The sequence below is a fragment of the Stegostoma tigrinum genome, chromosome 9, assembly GCF_030684315.1.
Source record: "Stegostoma tigrinum isolate sSteTig4 chromosome 9, sSteTig4.hap1, whole genome shotgun sequence".
NCBI lineage: Eukaryota > Metazoa > Chordata > Chondrichthyes > Orectolobiformes > Stegostomatidae > Stegostoma > Stegostoma tigrinum.
The window spans coordinates 16,914,527-16,939,181 of NC_081362.1; the positions used below are offsets into that span (position 1 = coordinate 16,914,527).

Genomic DNA, 24,655 nt, shown 5'->3' on the forward strand with positions numbered 1-24,655 from the left:
AGGAAGAGAGAGAGAGAAAGCGCGCGAGGAAGAGAGAGAGAGAGAGAGAGCGCGCGCGAGGGAGAGAGAGAGAGAGCGCGCGCGGGGGAGAGAGAGAGAGCGCGCGCGAGGGAGAGAGAGAGAAAACGCGAGGGGGAGAGAGCGCGAGAGAGAGAGAGAGCGAGAGCGCGAGAGAGAGAGAGCGAGCGCGCGCGAGAGAGAGAGAGAGAGAGAGAGAGAGCGAGCGCGCGAGGAGAGAGAGAGAGAGAGAGAGAGAGAGCGAGCGCAGCGCGAGGTAGAGAGAGAGAGAGAGAGAGAGAGAGAGAGAGAGAGCGCGCGAGGGAGAGAGAGAGAGAGAGAGAGAGAGAGAGAGAGAGAGAGCGCGCGAGGAGAGAGAGAGAGAGAGAGAGAGAGAGAGAGAGAGAGCGCGCGCGCGGGGGAGAGAGAAAGAGAGAGAGAGCGCGCGAGGGAGAGAGAGAGAGAGAGAGAGCGCGAGGGAGAGAGAGAGAGAGAGCGCGAGGGAGAGAGAGAGAGAGAGAGAGAGGGAGATTCATCTTCGGTCCGCCTCCCCCTCTCTCCCTATTTATTCCAGTTCCCTCCCCCCATCCCCCTCTCTGATGAAGGGTCTAGGCCCGAAACGTCAGCTTTTGTGCTCCTGAGATGCTGCTTGGCCTGCTGTGTTCGTCCAGCCTCACATTTTATTATCTTGACATGCTGAGGAGCTCAGGGAGGAGGTGGAGACGAATCAACCATTTGATTGAAGTAGGCTCAGCCTTACCTTTTGTAAAGACATACTGGGCTCCCCAACATGGAAGATGGGGATATTTGTGGAGCCTCTTCCTCCCAGAGTTGTTCAATTGTCCACCACCATTCATAGCTGGATATGGCAGGACTGCAGAGCTTTGATCTGCTCTGTTCCGGGTGGGATTGTTTAGCTCAGTCTATTGCATGTAGCTTACAATGTTTGGAATGTAAGTAACCCTGAGTTGTAGCTTCACCAGGGTAATACCTCTTTTTAAACACATCAGAAGCTACTCCCAGCATGCCCTCCAAAACAACCAGCCTGGCTTGCTGGTGATGGTACAGTAAGGCATATGTCAAACTAGGAGATTACACATTGTGGTTCAACACATTTCAGCTGATGTCCACAACTCAAAGCCTGGTTTAGAGCTGCTGGATTGGTTTTGAAAAATTCATCCCATTTAGCACCCTGGTAGTGACACAACACAATGGAAGGCATCCTCAAAACAACAGTATGGTGGTCACTCCCATCAATACTGTCATCAAAATCGACAGATGCAGAGGTAGTTGGTGAGGATTCAGGCACATAGGGTTTTATCTCACCATCTACTCCAATGGACCTGGTAGCATCCGTCCGTCCGTCGGTCATAGCACTGAGACATTTTGGGTGACAGACTTACCATTCTGCTTCATGAAAGACAACTAATCTTTGAGGAGCAGGTGGTCACTAGGTGGTAAGCGATACAAGGTACCCTTGCTTCTGTTTGATCTAATGCATTAAAAACTCTGCCAAGTCAATGTAAGGGTTCTCTGGCTAGGACAGCTCCTTCCCAATGATATACCACTGTGCTACTACTGCCCAAGGAATCAGTCTTGCCAGGGACACAACACCTCCCCAGGCTTTTTGACAGTGGGTGATGGGACATAGAGGGGTCTGAATGAGAGAGAATGACCAAGGCAGGCTGTTATTTGACCAGTATGTGGGACAGCTCTCCTAACTGTGGCACAGGTCACTGATATTAGTAAGAGGAACTTTGTAGGGTTGGAAAGACTGGATGTGCCTGGTCAGTCCCATCTGGAATGCTGGGTGGTCTCTGCTCAACTCCGGATGAGGAGTCTATTACCACACGTCACAAAGGGAGACAGTGGTGTTTAAATATTCCGACAATCCACTGGCCCTCAATATTCTTGTATAGTTCTGTGGTGTTAGGAGGAGATAGAAAGGCATGTACAAACTTGTTGGTTACATGATGATGGAGACATTTTGAACGGGGAATTCACTGAATACTGATAAACTAGGCAGTGAAGTACAAAGGAGACCTGGAATATAGATTAAAATCCCATTAAACAGCTTACAGAAAATAATCAAAAAACATGTATCAGAACGCTAACCTTTACATCTCGATGATTAGAATGTAAACAGGTACAAGTTGGGCCTGTTCTGGGAACCATACCAGAGGAAGCATACAATAGTCTTTGAGACGGTGCACTGTTAGGATTTATCAGAATGAATGCTGTTTCTTGTTCTGTGCCCCAGTACCAACATCAATGAAAGTAAGTCGCTGCGGTAGTTCAAAATACAACAAATGGGGTAAGAACTTTGTAAATAGCTGACAAATCCAAAGAAAAAGCTGCAAACTTTTACATCTGTGGGTCATCTCATCACTACTACAGCTATTGGGGATCCAGATAAAGAGCTTTGCTGTCAGTTCATGACCTTTTGTGTTTGACTTTGGGCATTGTTTTCTTTTGGGGCAAATTTTTTTTTCTTGTTTAGCTTCAGGTTCATTCGATGGACTCTGTCCAGAAGTTACAGTAGCTTCTTCCCTTGTGTCTTTGAATCCATAACCCAGCAGATCTGTGATGTCGCTTCCATTCTGGGCAGATTCACAAACAGCAATCTATTGCTGTGTTGATACTTTTCTGGAGATATGGAAACACTAAAAGGTATATGCAATCATCTATCTGTCCCAGAATGTCATGAGAAAAAACTTTAATGACTACTCCTTTCTTTTCCAGCTCATTTCTGACTTTCCAGTCAATCGTGAAGACAATTCGAGCTTCCTATGGAAGAGGCTAAATTAGTCTTAAACTGTCATTTATTCCGTGATAATATTCTTTTGGAACTCAGCTGAAAACTAAATCTTCAGCTAATATCGCTCCTGTATCTGTTTATGTACTTCTTTCAATACAATTCAGCTTCTCGCAATGTGAGCATTGCTATCCCCGTGCTGAGTATGCCTTGGTCTTACCTTTTTGTCTATGAATCTTTCCACCAAAAACACCTATCAGCAGAATGCAAGTACTGGTCATTCTACCACGAATATTCTCTTGCTGCTGATTTACAATCTCAGTGCTTCTGCACTTGTGCATCCTTTTCCTTAGAGACTGTTTATCCTCTCGCGAGAGACATGCTCTCACTGCAGGATCTTTTATGCTTGACAGAATCTTGTTTTCTAGTAGATCATCATTTAAATACACAGTCACTGTGCTGGTATTTGTGGTTTTGTTAATGCACAGTGGCTGTAACACAATGAATAGTGGACACTGTTTGGATAACGTACTTTTTGCTGTACAGGTATAGCGATTATCTATAGCATGAGATCACACAAGAATTTAACTATCATGTTATAGGAGAACTGGGGCGGTATAGGGGTTAGCACTGCTGTCTCACAGCACCAGGGACCCAGGTGCAATTCCAGCCTCGGGAGTTTGCACATTCTCCCATGTCCGCATGGGTTTCCTGCGATAGGGTTAAGGATAGTCCAAAGATGTGCAGGTTAGGTGGATTGGCTATTCTAAATTGCCCCTCGTGTTCAGGGATGCATGGGTTATAGTTGAATAGTTTTGGGTGGGTGCTCCGAGGGTCGGTGTGGACTTGTTGGGCCGAAGGGCCTGATTCCACACCGTAGGGAATCTAACTAATCTAAGAATCACACAAGGGACAATTACACAAACTGAAAAAGGTTACATTCCCTGGAAATTAAGTTAAGGGATGATTAAAACTTAATACATAATAAAAGAAAAAAGGAAAAAAAGAGACGGAGAGATAGATGCGTGTAAGCGCACACGTATGTGGGTGGGGTAGGGTGAGACAAAGAACTGCTCTCTCCACTAGTTGGAGAATCTGGAACAAGGGGCATCAGGTAAAAGCCAGGGCCTTATCTTTCAGGAACTGAAATTAGGAAGCGCTTTGACAAAACAAAGAAAGGGGGTGGAAGAAGTTTGGAACTCCTCCAGAAATAGCAATTACTGCTAGGTGACTGAAATTTTAAAAATCAGACATTGATGACTTTTCATTAACCAACAGGTTTAGTTGCTTTAGGTCAATGGAATCAAGTTGTAAATCGACTGTGATTTCACAAAATAGTGGGTTAAATCACTTGCTCCTGGAGAGCATTGAAATAATTGCTGCATATGTAATGGTTTACCTTAACTCTCAGACTGCCATCTTATTAACCTTTATGTTAACATTGTCCCAGAAGAAGGTAAAAAGCAGATTATAAATCACCTTGCCCATTAATCTTGGAGAGTGCTGCCCAGATCAGGGAGCTGGAACCAGGCAGGGCGGGGTTGGGGAAAAGAAGAGACTGGGAGGGAGAGGGGATCATGTCATTAATGAATCTTGCACCCTGGGATTAGATCAGATGCTGAAAGTTATGGGTGAGGTAGGTGTACACCTCTGGTGTCCAAAAAACAAAGCAGGGCAGAGCATGTCAAATAGATATAAATGTTAGTGTATGTGCAAGAGAGGGGTCTTTTGTTTGGTGGATAGTCAAACTCAAACAAACATTACGTGTGTTTACTTGATATGCAACTGTGCAGAGCTGAACTGCTTTTGTGTCAATGTGTATAAACAAGATTTCTTATGAATAAAGTATATTTTTGAAACAGAAACAACTCGGCAGGGCAGAGAGATACAGAAAACGCAACCCTGCCAATGGCTTTTCTTTGTTCAAGTCGCAATGCCAAGGGAAATAAAATACATATACAGACATACATACATCAATAGAAGATTAAACCACACAGGACTTTCTTCCCCAGAACTCAAGGGAGACCGAGCGCAGGAGACTAGAAAATTTGAATACACAAAGCATGTGTATGCAGACAATTATGTTTGATTAAATCTGGAATTCTATCAATCTAGCTAATGCATCTAAAAAGGTTGTGGCCCAGAGATGCCTTTTAAAAAGGCTACACCTCCTCAGTTTAAAAAATGCAATCAAGACCTTCCATAGTGCGCACACAGTCAGCACTTGTACAGTGCAGTTCCACAACTAGAGTTTTTGCAAAGAGCACAATGCATTTTATACCAAAAATGTCACAAGTCATAGTGTCTCGTGTTCACCAACAACTTCAGAAATAGGGACAGGCCAGTTTCCTTCCTACCTGCCACGCAGTTTCTTCACATCTTTCCAGTCAGGAGATGCAAATTTTGCAATCCTGGATCAAAAAACACTTTATGAATACTATACTTAATACTTTAAAATGACCACGCTGATTTGAGCAATAGCTCCACACCCTTCCAGCTGAAATCCTGCTCACCCTCACGAATCACATACTGCAACTGCAAGTTCATCTGACAAGCACTGCAACAGACAGCAATGCGCTGCAGTAATTCAAGTCATCATAAAAGATTCTCTTCAGGGGCACAGTAAACTCTGCGCGCCAGTCTCCGCTCCCAGTTCAGTACACAGGCTCTGCATTGCAGTCCTTTCCGTCTCACCGACTACTAAACAGTACTGAAACCGTCCTTTTAATGTCGTCACAAATCAAGGTCACGGGTTGGGTTACAGAGACGTCCAGGCATGGAACTTCAATTCATTTACAACTAAGCAGCTTATTCTGAAAGGCGACCTTTGACATGGCCTTTGTTTTGGGTTGGAAGGGGGGGTGGAAAAAAAACCTAAACAATTTAAAAGCAGCATCTTTATCATATCTCTCACTAATGTGAGCAATTTACTAAATGAGACACAGTCAGGCCTACTTTATCAGAAAGAAAGGCTTCTGAAAATACTTCCTATTAAGCTTCCCTTATCCAATTTCTCAAAATGTTTGGAAATCTTCACTCGAGAGACATCGTCCTCAAGTCTGGCACTGGCCCACCCAGTCATGGGTTCTGAGGTTTTAAACAGCTCTGCAGAGAAAAATCCATCCTGATCCCACATAAGAGACTGGGACAATCCATTCAGGTATAATTCAGTTGTGTAAGGTTTAGAAGTTAGTCAGGAGGGAGAGCAGGAATTTGTGCTTCTGAGATTACAGATCACGTGCGTATACCTGGTTCAAAGAATTGCACTGAGCAAGACCAATTTTGAAGTGGATTCTGCTGGTAACCACTCAAATACCGTTTTCTTTTTTAAAAAAAAGGTTGTCCCAGCTTGTTGTAACTTTTCCCAACCAAAAAAAAACTCGCATTTGGATACTGTCTTATAACTTGATCCAAACTGCTTTATCTCAGAAGTGGGGTTACAGATATAAAATTGACTTAACTGCATGAGACAGGTGATGGAGGGTTGCTTTTCAGTCTGGAGGCCTGTTAGCAGAGGGGTTTCACAGGGATCGGTGCTGGGTCCACTTTTGTTTGTCATTTATGTAAATAATTTAGATGAGAATATAGAAGGGATGCTTAGTATAAGAGGAGGCAATGGCCTAGTGGTATCATCATCGGACTGTTAATCCAGAGACGCAGATAACATTCCGGGGACCTGGGTTCGAATCCTACCATGGAAAATGGTGGAATTTGAATTCAATAAATATCTAGAACTAAGAGTCTAATAATGACCATGAATCCATTGTCGATTGTTGGGAAAAACCCATTGAGTTCACTAATGTCTTTTAGGGAAAGAAACTGCCATTCTTACCTGGTCTGGCCTGCATGTGACTTCAGGCCCACAACAGTGTGGCTGACTCGTATACAGCCCTTTGAGCAATTCGGGATAGACAATAAATCAGTGACACCCTCATCCCATGAAAGAGGAAAGAGGTACGTTTGCAGATGACACCAAAGTTGGTTGTCTAGTGAACGGTGAAGACGGTTATCGAAGACTACAAAGATTTTGATCAACGGGGTCAATGGACTGAGGAGTGGCAGATGGAGATTAATTTGGATAAATGCAAGGACGGAATTTATGCAGTTAATGGTAGGGCCCTGGATAGTGTTGTAGAACAGAGAGGCTTAGAGGTTCAAGTTCATAATATACTTTGAAGTTTGCATCACATCTAGGCAGGGTGGTTAAGGAGGTATTTAGTATGCTTGCCTTCAGTGTTCCTAAACTCAAACGTCTGAGCAAAGACAGAATTTGCTGGAAAAGCTCAGCAGGTCTGGCAGCATCTGTGAACAGAAAAATCAGAGTTAGCTTCCTCACCAGACCCGAAAATTAACTCTGCTTTTCTCTTCACAGATGCTGCCAGACCTGCTGAGCTTTTCTAGCAGATTCTGTTTTTGTTCCTGATTTACAGCATGGGCAGTTCTTTTGGCTTCTCTTTGAGTTTAGAAGTTGGGATGTCATGCTGAGATTGCATAGCACATTGAGGAAGCCTCTTCTGGAATACTTTATACAGTTGTCGATGCTCTAGAATCACAGAACCCCTGCAGTCTGGAATCAGGTCATTCGACCCATCTGGTGCACAGCAACTCTACGAAGAGATTCCCACCCAGACCCACTCCCTGCATTTCCCGTTGCTAGTTTACCTAACATACTCATCCCTGGACACTATGGGCAATTTAGCATGGCCCATCCACCCAATGTGCACATCTTTGGACCATGGGAGGAAACGCGAGCACCTGGAGGAAACGCACGCAGACATGAGGAGAATGTGCAAACTCCACACAGTCACCTGAGGCTGGGATTGAACCAATGCCCCTGATGCTGCGAGGCTGCACTGCTAACCAGTGAGCCACCATGCTCTGTTATAGCAAATATGATATTAAGCTGGACAAGGTTCAGAAAAGATTTACCAGGACGTTGCCAGGAATAGAGGTTTGAGTTAAGGATAGGTTGGAACTTTTCCTCACTGGAGTGGAGGTGGTTAGCGGAGTGACCTTACGGAGGTTCATGACATCATGAGGTATAGATAAGGTGAACAGGTAGTCTTTTCCCTGGGGTGGGGTGTTTTCAAGATTAGGGGGCATATTTTTGAAAGGGAGAGGAAAAACATTTTTAAAAAGACACAAAAGGTAACTCTTTTTTGAAGACCGAGTGGCTCGTGTGTGGAATAAACTTCCAGCGGAAGTGATGGATATGGGTACATTTACAACATTTGAGAGACATTTGGATAAATACATGAATGAGAAATGTTTGGAGGGGATATCGACCAAGCGCAGGCAGGTGGGGCTAGTTTAGTTTGGAATTAAGGTCGGCATGGACTGGTTGGATTGAAGGGTCCATTTCCACGCTGTATGACTAACTCTATGGTTGCAACACAGGCAAATGCAGAGGTCAATCGAGATGTTGGCCGAAGGATAAATGTTGGTTTTTGTCCTTCTTCTGAATAATACTAAAGGTTCTCTCATACAACTGACTGGGTCTTTGATTAACATCTCACCAAAAATTGGTATCTGACAGCCCAGTAGTCCCTCAGCACTAATATAAGAAGTGTTAGACTGCATGATGTGCTCAAGTCTGGAATGGGACTTAAACAGAAAAACATCTGATTCAAAAGGATAGAGATACCACTCAGGCACTACAGACACATTAACACCGACATATTGTGCTTGGGAGAGTAGAGATAAGTAAATTGCTGGTATAGTGGACAGTAAAGAAGATGGTCCTAGAGTACATCAGAATTTTGATCAACTGGCCAAGAGGATGAGGATAGATTTTAATTTGGATAAATGTGAAGTGTTGCATTTTGGCAACACAAGCCAGGGCAGGGCTTATACAGTTCATGGTAGGGGCCTGTGGACTGATGTGAAAAGAAAACAGAGACCTGGGCGTGCAGGTACATTGTCCCTTGAAATTGGCATCACAGGTGGACAGGGTGGTGACAAAGGCATTTGGCATACTTGCCTTCATCGGTCAGAGCACTGAGTACAGGAGTTGGGCCATCATGTTATAACGATACAAGACATTGTTAAGGCCACATTTGGAGTACTGCGTACAATTCTGGACGCCCTCTTCTAAAAAGGATGTTATAAACCAGAAAGGGTGCAAAAAAGAATTTACAAAAAGGTGTTACCGAGGCTGGAGGGTTTGAGTTATGAGGAGAGGCTGGAACTTTCCCACTGGGGTGTAGGAGGTTGAGAACTGACCTGATGGAGGTTTATTAAGTCATTAGAGGCCTAGATAATTTGAATAGCCAAAGTCTTTTCTCCAGGGTATAGGAGACCAAAACCAGGAGGGCATAACTTCAATGAGACGGAAGCGATGTAAAAACAAACCTTTGTTCACACAGAGGGTGGTGTGCAAATAGAATGAGCTGCCAGAGGAAGTGGTGGAGGCTGGTACAATTACAACATTTGAAAGGCACCTGGATGGGCACATGAATAGGAAGGATTTAGAGGAATATGGGCCAAATGCTGGCAAATGGGACTAAATTAATTTAGAATAACTGGTCAGTGCGGACAAGTTGGGCTGAAGGGTCTATTTCCGTGCTACATAACTAAGTACTGCTCCAGAATGCAAATTGAACAATAAAAAAGACAATGCCGAGTGTGTAAATTTTCCATGTGCTCATTTACATGAATGCAGAGAAATTCAAATAAAACAGTGCATGGCGAGACACGCCGCCCCCACCCTAGCCCCCTCAAGGTTAAATTAACTAAAGCTCCTTCAAAAGGCAGGCTAATGTTTGCTCAGACCACACGTGGAGGTTGCATCTGATAAAAGCCCTACACACTAATTAATGTTTGTCTTAAAAGCATCACAGAGATGCCTGACAAAAACAGCACACAACACTAAAATGAAGCGCCAGTAGATGTTAACAGTCATTCTCACTGGGTCTGTACAGCACAGATTTTACTCAGCAAGGCCTGAACGGGAAATTTAGAGCAGAAAGTCTGAGCAGCTGTGCACTGTGTCAACAAGATTTAGACTAACAGATCTCCTGCATCTCATTACTTCCCCCTCTTTCCCTTGATGCATCAACCATGCTGCCTTAAAGATTCTCTTTACATCCTTTTTCAGTTTCTCTTTCTAGTCTGCTCTAGTCCAGGTGACCCAGCTCCTGTTGTTTCAAATCTCATTGTTACTAGGAATATTGATCTCGTGCTTTTGTATTCTGGTTATCACATTAGCAGATGTGTTAGAGATAGTGGGAACTGCCAATACTGGAGAATCTGAGATAACAAGGTGTAGAGCTGGATGAACACAGCAGGCCAAGCAGCATCAGCGGAGCAGGACAGCTGACGTTTCAGGCCTAGACCCTTCTTCAGAAAATGTGTTGTTAACAGATTCAGGTGTGTTAACAGTTTACTCTCTTCAAGTTCTGTCCTTTCAACTTAATTCATCAGCCAACTCCACAAACCCCTCGTCCCTTCTACCCTTGCAAAACGCCGAACTCCAACCCGTCCTTCTACGCCAAAGTCTTCGGACATGCAGTAACTCAAAATTTCTGACAATGTCTCTCCTGGAAATCCACGCTTCCTCAAATGCCTCCAAACAGCTGTCCACCCCTGCCTAAAAATCGCAAACAGGACCCCATCTGACTGCACCACTCTGTCCTCATGGACCCATCTGCTGTCGTTTCACATGCCTGACCACACCATGTTTCTCCAGTCCCTTGTCACCATCATCCAAGTGTGTGAGATTGCTCTCCCCGGTTCCATTCTTACCTCTCTAGTTGTATGTGACTTTCAGCTTACGATGCCTCCTCTTCCCACCCACTTACCTCGAGCTCCTTGAGGACCTATCCTTGGCCTTTTATTTCACATGCCAGAGAGTTTTACGATTCGCATGTGACACCACCACAATCTGTCCACTAAATCACCAAACTCTCCATTCCCCTTACATTCATTACTGGGTGAGCTGAAATTGCAAATTTTTGACTTAATGAAAACATTGTGGCCCCTATCATGAACTCCAACTCCATCCCCTTAGCTTCACATCACATGGTTGGCATGTAAACACCAAGGTTGCAAACAGTTTACAAGATTAAGTTTACAGCACAAATCTACACCACTACAAAAACACTATTTCCATCTCTGTTACATACAGCAGATTGCCAGCTCCACCTCAGACTGTTATGCATTTGTAGTTAAGGATCATGCTGGGATTTCTTTGACATATAATTGTGCATGCGAATTTAGGAAGCTCAGAGACCCAACTCCATGCCAATTATTTGAAAAATGGTGACTCTCCCCCATACCACTCTCCAAAACTTTAAGCTTGATGCAGTTTAAGGAAGTCAGCTACCTTGCAGGAGACAAATATGTTTCCACAGGAACCCACCTCATTTTACTTGGCGATCCCAATGCAGGAACTAAGTTTAGCCAACTGGGACACTTGAATGGTATTTGGTAGTAAATGGGACCAAAAATCAGGATTCCCAATTCACAGGCCAAGCTGGAAAACCTACAACCCAAGGGCAAACCGCAGTCTGGCACTGCCACAAACAGTATGGTTAGTGAAGTGGAACAGTCTCAGAAAATCCAACATAGAAATATATTACACAAATAGAGGGCCCTGCAAGTTGATCGGTGTTGGCATTTTAACAAAAACTACCAAGTCCCACATCCTTTTAACCAGCCGTCACTAATTCAGAATGTTGTGGTTTCTTCCACAAGGTCCAAACTTGGAAACAAGCCCACATTCTCCCCATTCTGAGGCACTTCTCCAACTCAACTACTGCAAATCTCCAACGTTGCTGAAAGGAGACTTGAAGTTTAAGCTTTTCATCTTGCATTCCGAGCGAGAGACTTTTGTACACAACATTGCTTATTTCTGACCCTTTTTGGAAAAATGCGCAAACAATGCTGCATCCCCTTAGCAACTCCCTGACCAAATCAGAAATCAGAGACAGTAGGAACTGCCGATGCTGGAGAATCCGAGATATCACAGTGTGAAGCTGGATGAACACAGCAGGCCAAGCAGCAGAGGAGCAGGAAAGTTTGACGTTTCAGGTAGAGATCCTTCTTCAAAAATCAGAAATCAACCTGCTTGATCCAAGAGCGAAGATTGATAGTTAACTATCCTTGCTGTATCACTGTGTCAATCATGGCCTAACCAATCAAAACCCTCTTCTTCTGCATAAGAAACTTCTTTCAAGGCTATTTCTTAGTGTTGACGAGTGCAATATGAGCAGCTTCAACTTCTAGTCACCTTTTAGCAGTGTTTACATTCCGAACTCCCAACCATTTATATCAAGCTTCACAACTTAATTACATCTCAGCATGATATAGACAAGACGAACATTAAAGCCATAAATACTTTGAATTTTTATTGAACAAAATGTTTTTAAAAGCAATTCTGAACCACACCAATCTACAAAGTTCTGCAAAGTCCAACTAAAATAAACTCTGGAGTGGAGTACCACTCCTTTTCTCCAGGAGGTGCTGCACAGGGTTTCATCATTCAGGCAGATTGCTTTCCTTCTTCATGCAGTCAGCACTTTGCAACAGCAGATGGCAGCATTGAATGATTAAAGTAGTTGTGGATTAATGCGAGATAAAGTGTGCAGCTGGATGATCGTGGATTAATGTGACTTGACAAGGGCTTGTGCCAACTTTATTGGATGAAAAATATTACAGCAAGAACGAAATGAGCCCAGATTAATAGAACCAACAAGTGGTTCCTCCCTTATGAACATGAGATAATTGAAAACAGCACAAGTATTTTTGAAAAGAAGTTTACTCTTGCTAGTTTTTAGGCAAGGGGCAAGTGGGCAATCTTAATAAAATGAGCATGAAATCCCCTGATCATTCACCATGATTCAATTCCATTTTCCAAACCAGTGCGCAGATCCTTCGATTCCACGAGACACCACAGTTCTGTTGGCCTTAAACATATTCAACAAAGGCATATCCGCAACTCTCTCTGGGCCAGGCAAAGCCAAAGATTAGATTAGATTACCTACAGTGAGGAAACAGGCCCTTCAGCCCAACAAGTCCACACTGTCCCTTGAAGCATCCCAAACAGACCCATTCCCTTATAACCCACACACCCCTCAACACCACGGGCAATTTAGCATGGCCAATCCACCAAGCCTGCACATCTTTGGACTGTGGGAGGAAACCGGAGCACCTGGAGGAAACCCACATTGACACGGGGAGAATGTGCAAACTCCGCACAGACAGTCGCCAGAGGCTGGAATCGAACCCGGGTCCCTGGCGCTGTGAGGCTGCAGTGAAGATGCACAATCCTTTCAGTGAAAAGCTGTCTCCTCATCTGTCTCAAATGATCAGCTCTGCTCCTGTGTTCTAGGTTCCCCAGACAGGGGGAGAAAGTATCCTCTCAGAAAGCACCCTGTTCTGCACCTTCAAAACCTTGACTGTTATTTCAATAAGACGATCTTCCTCTTCCCTGCAACAGGCACGGTCTTGACATTGAGCAATCTGCATGTACCACCTTCACCAATTTCAGACAAACTACACCAAAGTAATGCCACAAATTGACAAGGCCAACTAAAGGCAAGTTGAGAGACACTGACTGAGCTACAGTTTATTTATTATTGAAAATAAGTATAAGTATTGGCGAAATAAAAAAAAACAAAAAATTATAAAACCAGCTGGACAATGTAACTCAGACGCCAAACCTAAACAAACTGAAAAACAGCCAGGAAAAAAGGGGTAACAGCATGTGGAGCTGGAGGAACACAGCAGGCTGATGCAGCCTGGCCTGTTGTATTTCTTCAGCTCCACATGCTGTTATCGCTGACTCCAGCGTCTGTAGTTCTTACTATCTCTAGAAGAAAAGGGGGGGGGGGGGTTAGTGAATAAGATAACAAGGTATAGAGCTGGGTGAACACAGCAGGTCAAGCAGCAGAGGAGCAGGAAAGCTGACGTTTCGGGCTTAGACCCTTCATCAGAAAACCCTTCTGAAGGGTCTAGGCCCGAAACGTCAGCATTCCCGTTCCTAAGATGCTGCTTGGCCTGCTGTGTTCATCCAGCTCTCCACCTTGTTATCTCAATGAAGAACATGTCCAGCCAATGCACACGAGCAATCAATCAAAGCAGTGGGTATTGGAAGTAAAACGGATACAAGTCATTGGTGGTTTGGATTGAACTTTACATTGCTCTGTTCAAACTGCATCCAGTTCCAGCCACTAAGTAATGAGAGACATAAAACCATAAAAGGCAGAGAGAGAGGAGGTGGATCACTAAATGATCAGGATTCTGAAATGAGAAGACTGGAGATCTCAGGCTTTCAACTTGCAAAGGAAATACCCAAGGTGATCATCGAGAGAAACAAAACACTACTTACAAAGAGCAATAAAGCAGTGAAAATAGAAGGGAACACGGGTTAGAATTAAAGGATTATTCTTCAGAGGATAAAGCAGTATTAAAATGATATAGCGCTTGTACATAGTTGACTCAGTCTGCCATTCAGTACTGAACACTGGAGGCAGCAACATGCATGTCTAACAAATCACACTGTTCCCTCACCCCCAATGCGAACAAATTCTGTTAAATCGTACCAGTATACCACAGCTGGTATCTTAGGCACAACAGTAAATACTCTAATGCTGTGTTACTGAACATCAGCAGTTAGGAACACACTCAAATAAAAAAGTTTGGATCAGCGCATCACCATGAAACTATCCAATTGTCATTTTTTAAAAAAATTCAAGTAGCTCGTGGACATCCTCTTCACAAGGGAGCTTAAGGCCCTAAGGAGTCTCTCACCAAGATGTGCAACTCTCAACTTCCCAACAATCATTCTGTAGTAACAAAACACTACCAAGAAAAGCCCACCTCCCTTCTGCTCTTGTCCCCTACCTCTCCAGAGTAAATTAAGAATCAGACTGGCACAACGAATTCATTTTATGTACAGACTGTACAAGTTAGCGATACAGGATATTTTCATTATGCTTGCAATCTCCACTTCAGAGCCATGCATAGCCGACATGGGCTGACCTATGAGCTTGCAACATATACATACAAAATTGCTTACGTACATGTGAGTCTCTCTACAAGGGATATTATGTCAGATGATCAAAAGCTTGGTTTCAAAAAGGACAGTATTAAAAAGAAGAAAACGAGATAGAGCGGTGGTGGGGTTTGACAAGGCTTGAGGCCTGGGCAACTGATGACACAATTCGAGCACAAATTGCAGAAGGGGCAAGAAAAGAAATGAAGAAAGGATAGGGAATGCAAATAAATTGTTCCAACATTGACAAGAGGAATAGTAATGGAACTTTTATCTCAAGTGTCTGGCAGAGCACCAGGTCACCACACAATTGCTTTCTAATTAGCAAAGTACAAGATGTTTTGATCTCTGTTCACCCTTGAAGTGCCATTTTAATTGGGCCATAGTTCAGCAACTATCAACACAGGAAAACAGAAGTCAGGAAGGGACAGACCTTTGGATGAAAATCAGGAACTATTGAAAGAAAAATCGAAGATTTCAATTCCAAGAAGCCTCTTCATAACAGAAATGGAATTTAATTTAAATCAGCAGCCTTGAGATGAGATGAATCCTAAATTGCTGCGCAGTCAGCCTTACTGATTTATGGTAGCTCATAAAACAACTCAACTAATGGACATCAAGCTGATCAATGGTGAGGAAAGTTGGAAATTAGTACCATTATTTAGAAACAGCAGGTATCTGAACTGAAGACAAAGAGGATTCAAGTCAAACACAGTTCGCAAATAAAGAGAATCCGGTTTTTTAAAAAAGGCTTTTCTTTTGATGATAAGAGGTTGATGAAGGCTGGGGTTAGAGACACACAGATGAGGCAGACAAGTCTGTAATGGAGCAAGACAGGGAGGTTGGCAGAGATATTAGACATTACCTCAGCTTTCACAGAACAGACAATCAAAAAAGGGCAATCCAGATTATTTCAGGAGCACTAAACAGAGGAGGGAAATACAGAAAAAGGCAAAAAAACAGATGTGAATGGTTTAATTGCCAATGACCTTGATGTGGCATTTTGACAGTAACTACAAACGAGGTGGTGGGATTTGAGCACTTCCAACCAGTGTTTCTGTAGACATTTGTGTCTGTCTCATTTGGAAAAACTTCATTTTAAACAGAAAAAAAATGTCGCTCGTCCCAGCACAAGTGATGGACAGATTCCAAATAACCATTTCTAGCCAGCATGTGCAGAGCAATGAAGATTTTCATTCCAGCTTGCCTCAAGACACTGCTCAGCGATTTACATAGCAAATAACTTCAAAAGTTGATTTTTGTCAGGTAAAATTTTTAGAAGCTAATACGTACAGAGTAGGCTCCCACAAACAGCACAGGAAAATCGCAATAATAGCTCAGCTCAATGGGTAGTGTTCGAAAGTAAAAGAGGATTACGGGTTAAAATCCCACTCCAAATATTGAAGCATTTTGACAATAGTTTCATGGTATAGTTTTTTCTAAATTACATATTTTTATTGAAATCAAAATTTCACCATCTACCATGATGGGATTTGAACCGATTCCCAGAATTAGTCCAGAATTCTGGATGACGTGCGATTACGCCACTACCTCCATATTATGCCGGACCAATAGTCAACACCGATTCCTAGGTAACACCCCGAAACATCAATAACTGCATTTACTGAATCTGAATACATCCAGATCTAACAGTAAATCTTCAACCCCGGGGAAGAGAAAGAAAGCCAGGACCCTGCAGCCCTCTTGTAGAATTTGGTTTTAAATAAAGGCATATTCATTGCGCAGTTTGGGATGTTTTGCAGTGAGGTATTGACTATTTAAACAAAGTCTAGGCAAGTGCAGTTAATCACTGTTTGAAGAGGAGGTTTTTACTATTCGTTCAACAGTCTCCATCCCCAGTGACAGCTGCAGATTCCACACTCCACCCAGAGGCTGCATTCTCTTGCAATGACAGACACTTACAGGTTTCAGTGAATTCTCTCTTTTCTACGCTCATTGTATCAACAGCATGGAGCTTCGAGATTACGGCTCCACGAACTCCTTATTCCTTTAATCATTTAAGCGGGTCATACCTGATGCACTTTTCCACTTCAAACCAATCGTGTTTCAGTGGCACCCTCAACTGCCGGTTATTTAGCTCTGCGCTTTTGAGCGAGAGCGAACCAGCATTGCTGAGCTGTAAGCTGCGTTGCGGTGTGGCATCTCGAGTTAATTGGTACAACTTTTAGTTTCAAATTCGAAGGAAAACAGAGAGAGAGCGCGCATAAGGTAGGAGGGAAAGCGATGAGCTAAGGAAACTGCCCACCATTGCTCAACCAACATGCCTAGACCTCTGCAGCTACCTCGCCTTTGCTAATTACCAGAATGGATGAGTCCAGACTGCTAAAACTCCTTTTTGCTCAGTTCCCTCCCCACCGCAAGTGATGGGGGGAAAAAAAACAACGCCCCTATGACTTTTCTCTGTAGTGTTAACACAGCAAGTATCAGGAGACTATTTCACTCCCAAAGACCGGAGTACAATCCAGGAGATTGTGATGATCTAACAGGTGCAACATGAAAACTATGCACAATTTAAAACATTAAACTGATCTTTTTTAAAAGGAACATGATCAAAAACACTCGTTTTTCCCAGTCTCCACGGTGCTTTTCACAGATGGCATTCCCAATATTCCAGCATTGGTTTCTCTAAATTCAATAATCCCGTAGAGATGCGGCTGTATTTCGTTAAAAATCTTCGAACGGTCAAGTTACTGTAAAGTAATTGTATCCCGGGCAGCAGGACTCTCAGAATCCCCAGCAAACAGACTTAGCCACACCCTTTCCAGAACAAAGCCACAGAGAAAATCGCGCCACAAAAGACGAAGAAATGTTAAACAGGAACCAAGTTTCAAGATTAAAACAGTTTACCTTTTGAAGCAATCACAGCCGTGGCCGTTACTGCACCTGGCATTCTCCAGCGGCTCGCTGTTGCAAAAAGTACGCAAGAAATCTTGCTGTGTCAGAGACTGCTTGCTGAACACTCCAGGTTTAGCGTGATCCAGTCCGGTTCATTCTGAACTGAAACCGACCCGTGCTCCCTTCACACTCTCTCTCCCTCTAGCAAGATCCAGAGGCGAGGCAAACAGAATGCAGATTTTCATACAGCCCCCCCCCCACCCCCGCAGTGCGGTGAATGTGCTCTATCCCCGAGCCCCAGTCTTTGCTTTAATGTGTGTGTGAGTGAAAGAGAGAAATTTCTCGGGAAGGAGATTCGAGCTACATTCTTGTATCTTTGGCAGGCAGAGAATACGGGACAAGATAACAAGTGGCAATCTAGTCATGAGATGTCATGTCCCCGATGATCACAAGAGGCTAGGTTCAAAGTCTACGTGGAATATATCACGGCCCCGCCCGCTGGACCCACCGCCCCTATAATTTTGCTTTCAATACAACTGTACAAATCTGATGAACGCTGTCAAAATGGACTAAAATTGTTACTAATTTTAGTTTTAGCTGTAGTCTGTGATGAAAATTGTTACTAATTTTATTTTTAGTTGCAGTTTTTTTTAACCGAATTAAAGTATTCCCCCACTTATCCCCACATCCCTGTTCCTCATCGTAGAGGCTTTTTTTGCCTCATCCATTGCAAAAGGAAACGGCTTAATGCTGCCCATTACCTCCACGGTCCGCCCCTGGCAGAGACTAAAATGGTGCCCGCCCCCCCACTGCACTATGTTTCATGGGTGAATGGCAGGAGAAACGTGCCCTAGTCTTGGGGGGCCCACGGTCGGCTTGGGTAGACCGGTCACTGAGCTCCGTTTCTCAACATCATAGCTTTGAAGGGAGAGCCTTGCAGATTCACCAGAACGATACTGGAGAAAATGACTGGTGCGGATATAATCCCTGAAGAACTTTGTTCTGTGCTGGAAAATCTAAGTGTCTCTAAAACAAAAGTGAGAAGTCAGGGAGTGGGTGGCACATGCTCAGTTTTTATTTAATTCCTTTGACTTTAGGAAGTTAATGGGCCACCTAGTAAGGGTTTGAAAATGAGTAGACAGGGCGTGGACTGTGTAGAAAAACCATTTGCTGTGGGAGAACACACTACAGACCAGTTTCTCCAAAGAAATACAGGTTAGGGCAGACTGGCCATGCCAAATATACCATAGGGTCCAGGGATGTGCAAGGTTAGGTGGGTTAGCCATGGAAAACGCAGGGTAACAGGGATAGGGCTAGGCTGGGATGCACAAAAAGGTCAGTGTGGACTCAATAGGCTGAATGGGCTATTTCCGCATTGTGGGGGATTCTATTGATTCATGAAGGGGAATAACCTCAAATTGTTCAGACCCATTTACCAGTAGGTCAGAAATCTCTCTTCCATTGGGGGGGGGGGGGGGGGGGGGGGGGGCTGGGGAAGAATAGAATTGGATACCTGGAGCTCCCACACCCCAAAAAGCAAAAAAAAAAACAACCAAATGAGGAGGCAGTTGAAACTTTCAAAACTGGAGTGGTTATAGCATACATACTTTTAATGGGGTTCAGACAAAAAAAAATCAGCCAGTATCCCATTGATTAGACTTGTGTTGTTTGGACATCCCCCAGTCAAACCTCACACATTCACTTGTGGTCACCTCAAATTTTAAAGCAATATCCATATGATTGGAATTGTCACAAATCTGTCCCCCAACCCCCAGACTGGGCATTCAGCATATCTGCCAGTCACCAGGGAAGCTGAACCTCCAGAAGAGACCACAAGCAGGCACAGAACACATTCAAATAGACACTCAGACTTCAGTAATCAAAGGTCTACAGAATGTGTTTCCTGAAATTTAAAAAGAGGACACCCAACACAGAGTCCATGTGAGTTGGAGTAAATGGCAATTTATATTCTAATAATACACCAAGGCCAGCAGAGAGACTGACCATTTGGCCCAGTAGGACCATACGATAACCTCACATCACTCCTTCCTCTCTGATCACCAGGTGTACAAATACTCAAGTGGCAGGCAGGTTGGTAAGAAATTTGGTAAGCTATTAAGAATTTTTTATCTGCGTTTATAAACAAAAGGAGGAGAAAAGCAAAGAAATAGAATTTAGTGTCAGGAGTATTTTGGGAGCCACACTTTAGCAAAGACAAAAGCCTCAAAAGGACAGGAAGCTTGGCAAGATATCACTACTGTCTGGATAAAGGGTTTTTCTTCTTGAATTCCCCAATGAATTAACAACAACTGTATATTCGTGGCCGCTAGATTTTCTCTTCTCCATAAGTAGAATAGTGAACACAGCTGTGTGTGGGGGGAATCATGCTGCACTAACTTAAGATTTTCAAAGAGGTAATGAAGAGGATTGACAAGGGCAGAGTGGTGGACGTAATCTACATAGCTTTCAGAAAGGCATTCGACAAGTTTCTTCATGTTGCACTGGTTAGCAAGGCAGGATCACCTGGATTAGAGGGAGAACTAGCCATTTGGATACAGAACTGGCTCGAATGTAGAAGACAGAGGGTGGTGGTGAAGGGTTGGGACCAGTGGTGTGCCACAAGAATTGGTGCTGGGGCCACTGCTTTTTGTCACTTATGTAAATGATTTGGACGTGAACACAGAAGGTATAGTTAGCAAGTTCGCAGATGACAAATTTGGGGGTGTAGTAGGCAAAGGTTACCTGAAAGTGCAATGGGATCTTGATCAAATGGGCCAAGGAGTGGCAGATGGAGTTTAATTTAGATAAATGTGAGGTGCTGCATTTTGGAAAGGCAATCAGGGCCAGATTTATACACTTTATGGTAAATACCTGGGTAGTGTTGCTGAACAAAGATGTTGAGGGGGATCGTAGGAACTGCCGATGCTGGAAAATTTGAGAAAACAAGGTGTAGAGCTGGATGAACACAACAGGCCAAGCTGCATCAGAGGAGCAAGAAAGCTGACATTCGGGTCTAGACCCTTCAGAAAATCAGACCTCGAGAGAGTGCAGGTTCATAGTTCCTTGAAAGTGGAGTTGCAGGTAGACAGGATATTGAAGATGGTGTTTGGTATGCTTGCCTTTATTGGTCAGTGCATTGAGTATAGGAATTGGGAGGTCATGTTGCAGCTGTACAGGACATTGGTTGAGCCACTATTGGAATAGTGTATGCAGTTCTGGTCTCCCTGCTCTTGGGAAGATGTTGTGAAACTTGAAAGGATTCAGATAAGATTTGCAAGGATATTGCCAGAGTCAGAGGGTTTGAGCTATAAAGACAGGCTGATCACACTGGGGCTATTTTCCCCTGAAACATTGGAGCCTGAGGGGTGACCTTATAGAAAATCATGAGAGACATAGAAAGGGTAAATAGACAAGGTCTTTACCCCAAGGTGGAGTCCAAACTACAAGGCATAGATTTAAGGTGAGAGGGGAAGATTTGAAAAGGGCCTAAGGGACAACCTTTTCACACAGAGGATGGTGTGTGTATGGGATGAGCTGCCAGAGAAAAAGTGGAGGAGGCTGATACAATTACAACATTTAGAAGGCATCTGGGTGGGTACAAGAATAGGAAAGGTTTAGAGGGATATGCACCAAATGGGACTAGATTAATTTATAACATCTGGCTGGCATGGACAGGTTGGACCGAAGGGTCTGTTTCCCTGCTGTACATCTCCTTGACTAAGTGGAAACATTTCTACGTCCAATATAATCTTTCCTAAAGGCTTTATTCAATTACCCTACAGCTTACCTTGAGAGAAAGATGAGTTTGGCCCAGCATTTTCAACTCAAATTCATTAAAATATGCTCCTAGTACTAAATTAGTACTTGCCTCAATGCCAAAAATACGGAGACTAGAACTGTGCAGTGTACACCATGTGTGGTCTAAACAAAGTTCCAGGCTGCTTTAAGAAATTCTGACTTTACAACTTAATCCCTCTACAAATCAATACCAATTATGATTTTAAACGTTTGTTAACCAATTTGCTACTTTTAGACATCTGTCTAGTGATTTGTCTTTATTGGACATTGTGTATATTGGTAAGTCATCCTTTCACCATCCCCACTCCCCAACTTCTCTTGACCAGTTTATTTTGAGGAAATTAAAACTTTCCATTATTCTTCTATGCCTTTTACTCATTAGAATATCTTACTGTATTGGAACACATTCACCAGTTACATACTGTTGAGAAAGTTTATCAATATTGTCTTGTATTTTGACAGCCTTCCATGCTATTAACATACTGATTTCCAACATAAATTTTTGCTAATCCAAATATTTATCCCTCACCAACTATTTTGTAGCCAGTATATTATCCATACTGCTGTTTGCCTTGCACTCAAGAATAATTTTACTGAAAAGGTTTTTGAAAAATCCAAATATGGTGTCTGTTGCATTACACCTTTTCTCCATTTTGTATATTTTTGTAGTAACAATAAATCCAGTTTAGGAATCTATGGCGACTACTCTCAGCTTTCATAAGTTCTTGCTGTTTTCTATTACATCTTTAAATGAAGATTCCATCAGTCCATACCACTGATGCTCACCTATGATCCCCTCAACCTATTCTGTCTCCCTTCAAAATGCAGCTGTGTTAATTCTCCTGCACTACTCCATACTGTAGTTCTTGGTATCAGAGATAATGGGAACTGCAGATGCTGGAGAATCCAAGATAATAAAATGTGAGGCTGGACGAACACAGCAGGCCAAGCAGCATCTCAGGAGCACAAAAGCTGACGTTTCGGGCCTAGACCCTTCATCCTCACATTTTATTATCCTGTAGTTCTTGGTAGATGTTTTACGCATAGATTAGGGTTTTCATCCTTTCTTCAGTTTGATTAATTTGTCAATCACCAGGCCCCCTTTCTTTCACTCAATTGATATATTTCTTCTCATGTCACGATTCCTCTCCTGTTAAGTCTCCTCGGCAGAAGCAAAGGCAAAATAACTCAATTAGCATCAGTATTTCAAATCAGCAAGTAAGGGTATAAACGGGTGTCTTTTGATGACCTCTGTGCCATTTCTGATTTTCATGCTCACTGTTTTTCAATAAAGATTCCACTTATTTAATTTCATTGTTGTCCAAACTTTTCTCATCCTTATCTTCTTTTTTCTTAGCATTTAGATTTTATCCATCATTCTCTGCTCATCCACAGCATGTGTGTTAGTGGAGTATTTCTCAAAATCTCTTGGTTGTCCTTTTATAACATAAGAGGATGTAGCAGTAGGCGGCAATTCAGCCCCGAGCTGACACAATCATGGCAGGTCTTATTGTGCCCTCAACTCCACTCTCCTGCCTGCTCCCCATAACCCTTCAAACCATCACTAATTTAAAAATCTGCTCACCTCTTTAAATTTACTCAAATTCACAGCATCCACTGTCCCATCTTAAAAGCTTCTAGAAAGGTATTATGAAAAGAAAACTTGCCAGTGATATGCAAATCAATAGAAAGAAATTTTACTGTAATGTAAAAAGGGAAACTGGGTGGTCAGGAGCACTTTTGGTGCACAATAGACTGAAAGAGGGGATATGGCCAATGACTGGGGAAAACAGCAGACATGTTGAGTAATTACTTTGTATCGGTATTTACTCTTGAAAAGGAGAATAGCTTTCCAGAGGCCCCAGGGAACTTAATTAGTAGTGGATCAGGGACAGTGACAGAATAAAATTAACAGAAGTAAAACACAAGGAAATTAATGGAACTAAGTTACAAATCCCAGGACTTGGTGGGCAGTCACTAGACTCAATGTCAACTCTACTCTCTCACTCTCTACAGATGCTGGTAGACCTGTTGAGTTTTGTTACTAGGACCTGCCTGTTTCCATCTGAGAGAGTGTTAATCTTAGACTCTTGTAGATTCCCTAACAAAATCTTTCAGAGTTCCCTCTATACAGGAGCAGTCCTCTGGATTGGAAAATTGCACAATCGGATTCCTTTTTAAAAGGAGGATGAGAAAAAAAAAGGACAACTTGGAAATTAGCAACCAATTAGCCTAATGTTGATTGGTGGGGAACATGTTGGAATCTATAGTCAAAAATGGGGTAACTGAGCAATTTAAAATTCTCAGTTAATCAGAGACAGCCAACCTGGATTCCTGACAGATAGGCCTCACCTGGCAAACCTCATGGAACTGTTTTGAAAAATGGTGACTAGGATAGTGGATGGAGGAAGAGAGAGTGTTTATTTGGACTTCCAGAAAGCATTTGATAAAGTCCCATATAAGAGACCATTAACTAAGACAGAAGCCTATAGACTTGACAGCAAATTGCTGACATGGATGGGAAATTGGTTGAGTGGTAGGCAATATAAAGTAGGGATGATGGATAGGTACTCAAATTGGCAGGATCGGACCAGAAATCATTTATGTTCAAGTTAAAGTTGTTACTGCCAGCATGTTCCACTTTGCTTACTTCTAGCTTCTGTTTCACTTCCCATCATTGGATTCAGCGATTTCTCTTCACAGGGCTTCGAGCATAATGGCAAGCAAGTCACAGTCAACAACACCCCTTTTCTCCAGCTTTTTTTGGGGTGGTTAAAAAAAAATACACTGTCTTTTACTCATTTCTCAGATTTGTTGACATATTCTTCCTTTATAAGTGGACAATCTACAGACTAGCCCACCTACCAGTCCATACAACAGTGGAAGAAAGCAGCAGCTCTCAGGTTAACCATTTAATGACATGAGAACACATGATATTTATGCCTTGCTCCTTTTTGGATCCATTCTCCAACTCCAACTGTAACATAGGTAATGCAGCATCAACTTGTTCACAGCAAGCTCCCAGAATGGACAATGAGATCATCCTTTTAGCAATACTGGTTGAAGAATTAATATTGCAAATGCAACCTCATTTTAGTAATAACATACCATTTGAATGACAGGAGTACTCCATCCTTGTGCTGCAACATCAGCCCGAGTTTCATGTTGAAATCTTTGAAGTGACACTTGAGCCCATTACCTTCTGACTCAAACAGTAAGAGCCATCCAACATTATGATAAAGTCTTTGTTACAC

General features: G+C 43.0%; 1 protein-coding gene across 3 annotated transcripts in view; it reads right to left on the reverse strand.

Annotated features, from left to right (window-relative positions):
• Positions 1-24,655, reverse strand: part of LOC125454736 (A-kinase anchor protein 12-like) — a 93,072-nt gene that overhangs the window by 17,521 nt on the left and 50,896 nt on the right. The window contains exon 1 of one of the 3 annotated variants that reach the window (XM_048535862.2): positions 17,616-17,817. The exons of 1 other annotated variant lie outside the window; for it this stretch is intronic. In XM_048535862.2, coding sequence (XP_048391819.2) covers positions 17,616-17,658 — 43 coding nt within the window. In that variant the 5' untranslated portion in view covers positions 17,659-17,817. Of the gene's footprint in view, positions 1-5,109; positions 5,427-17,615; positions 17,818-24,655 lie in introns of those variants that run through there. One more of the 3 variants, XM_048535863.2, reaches the window with a different exon arrangement.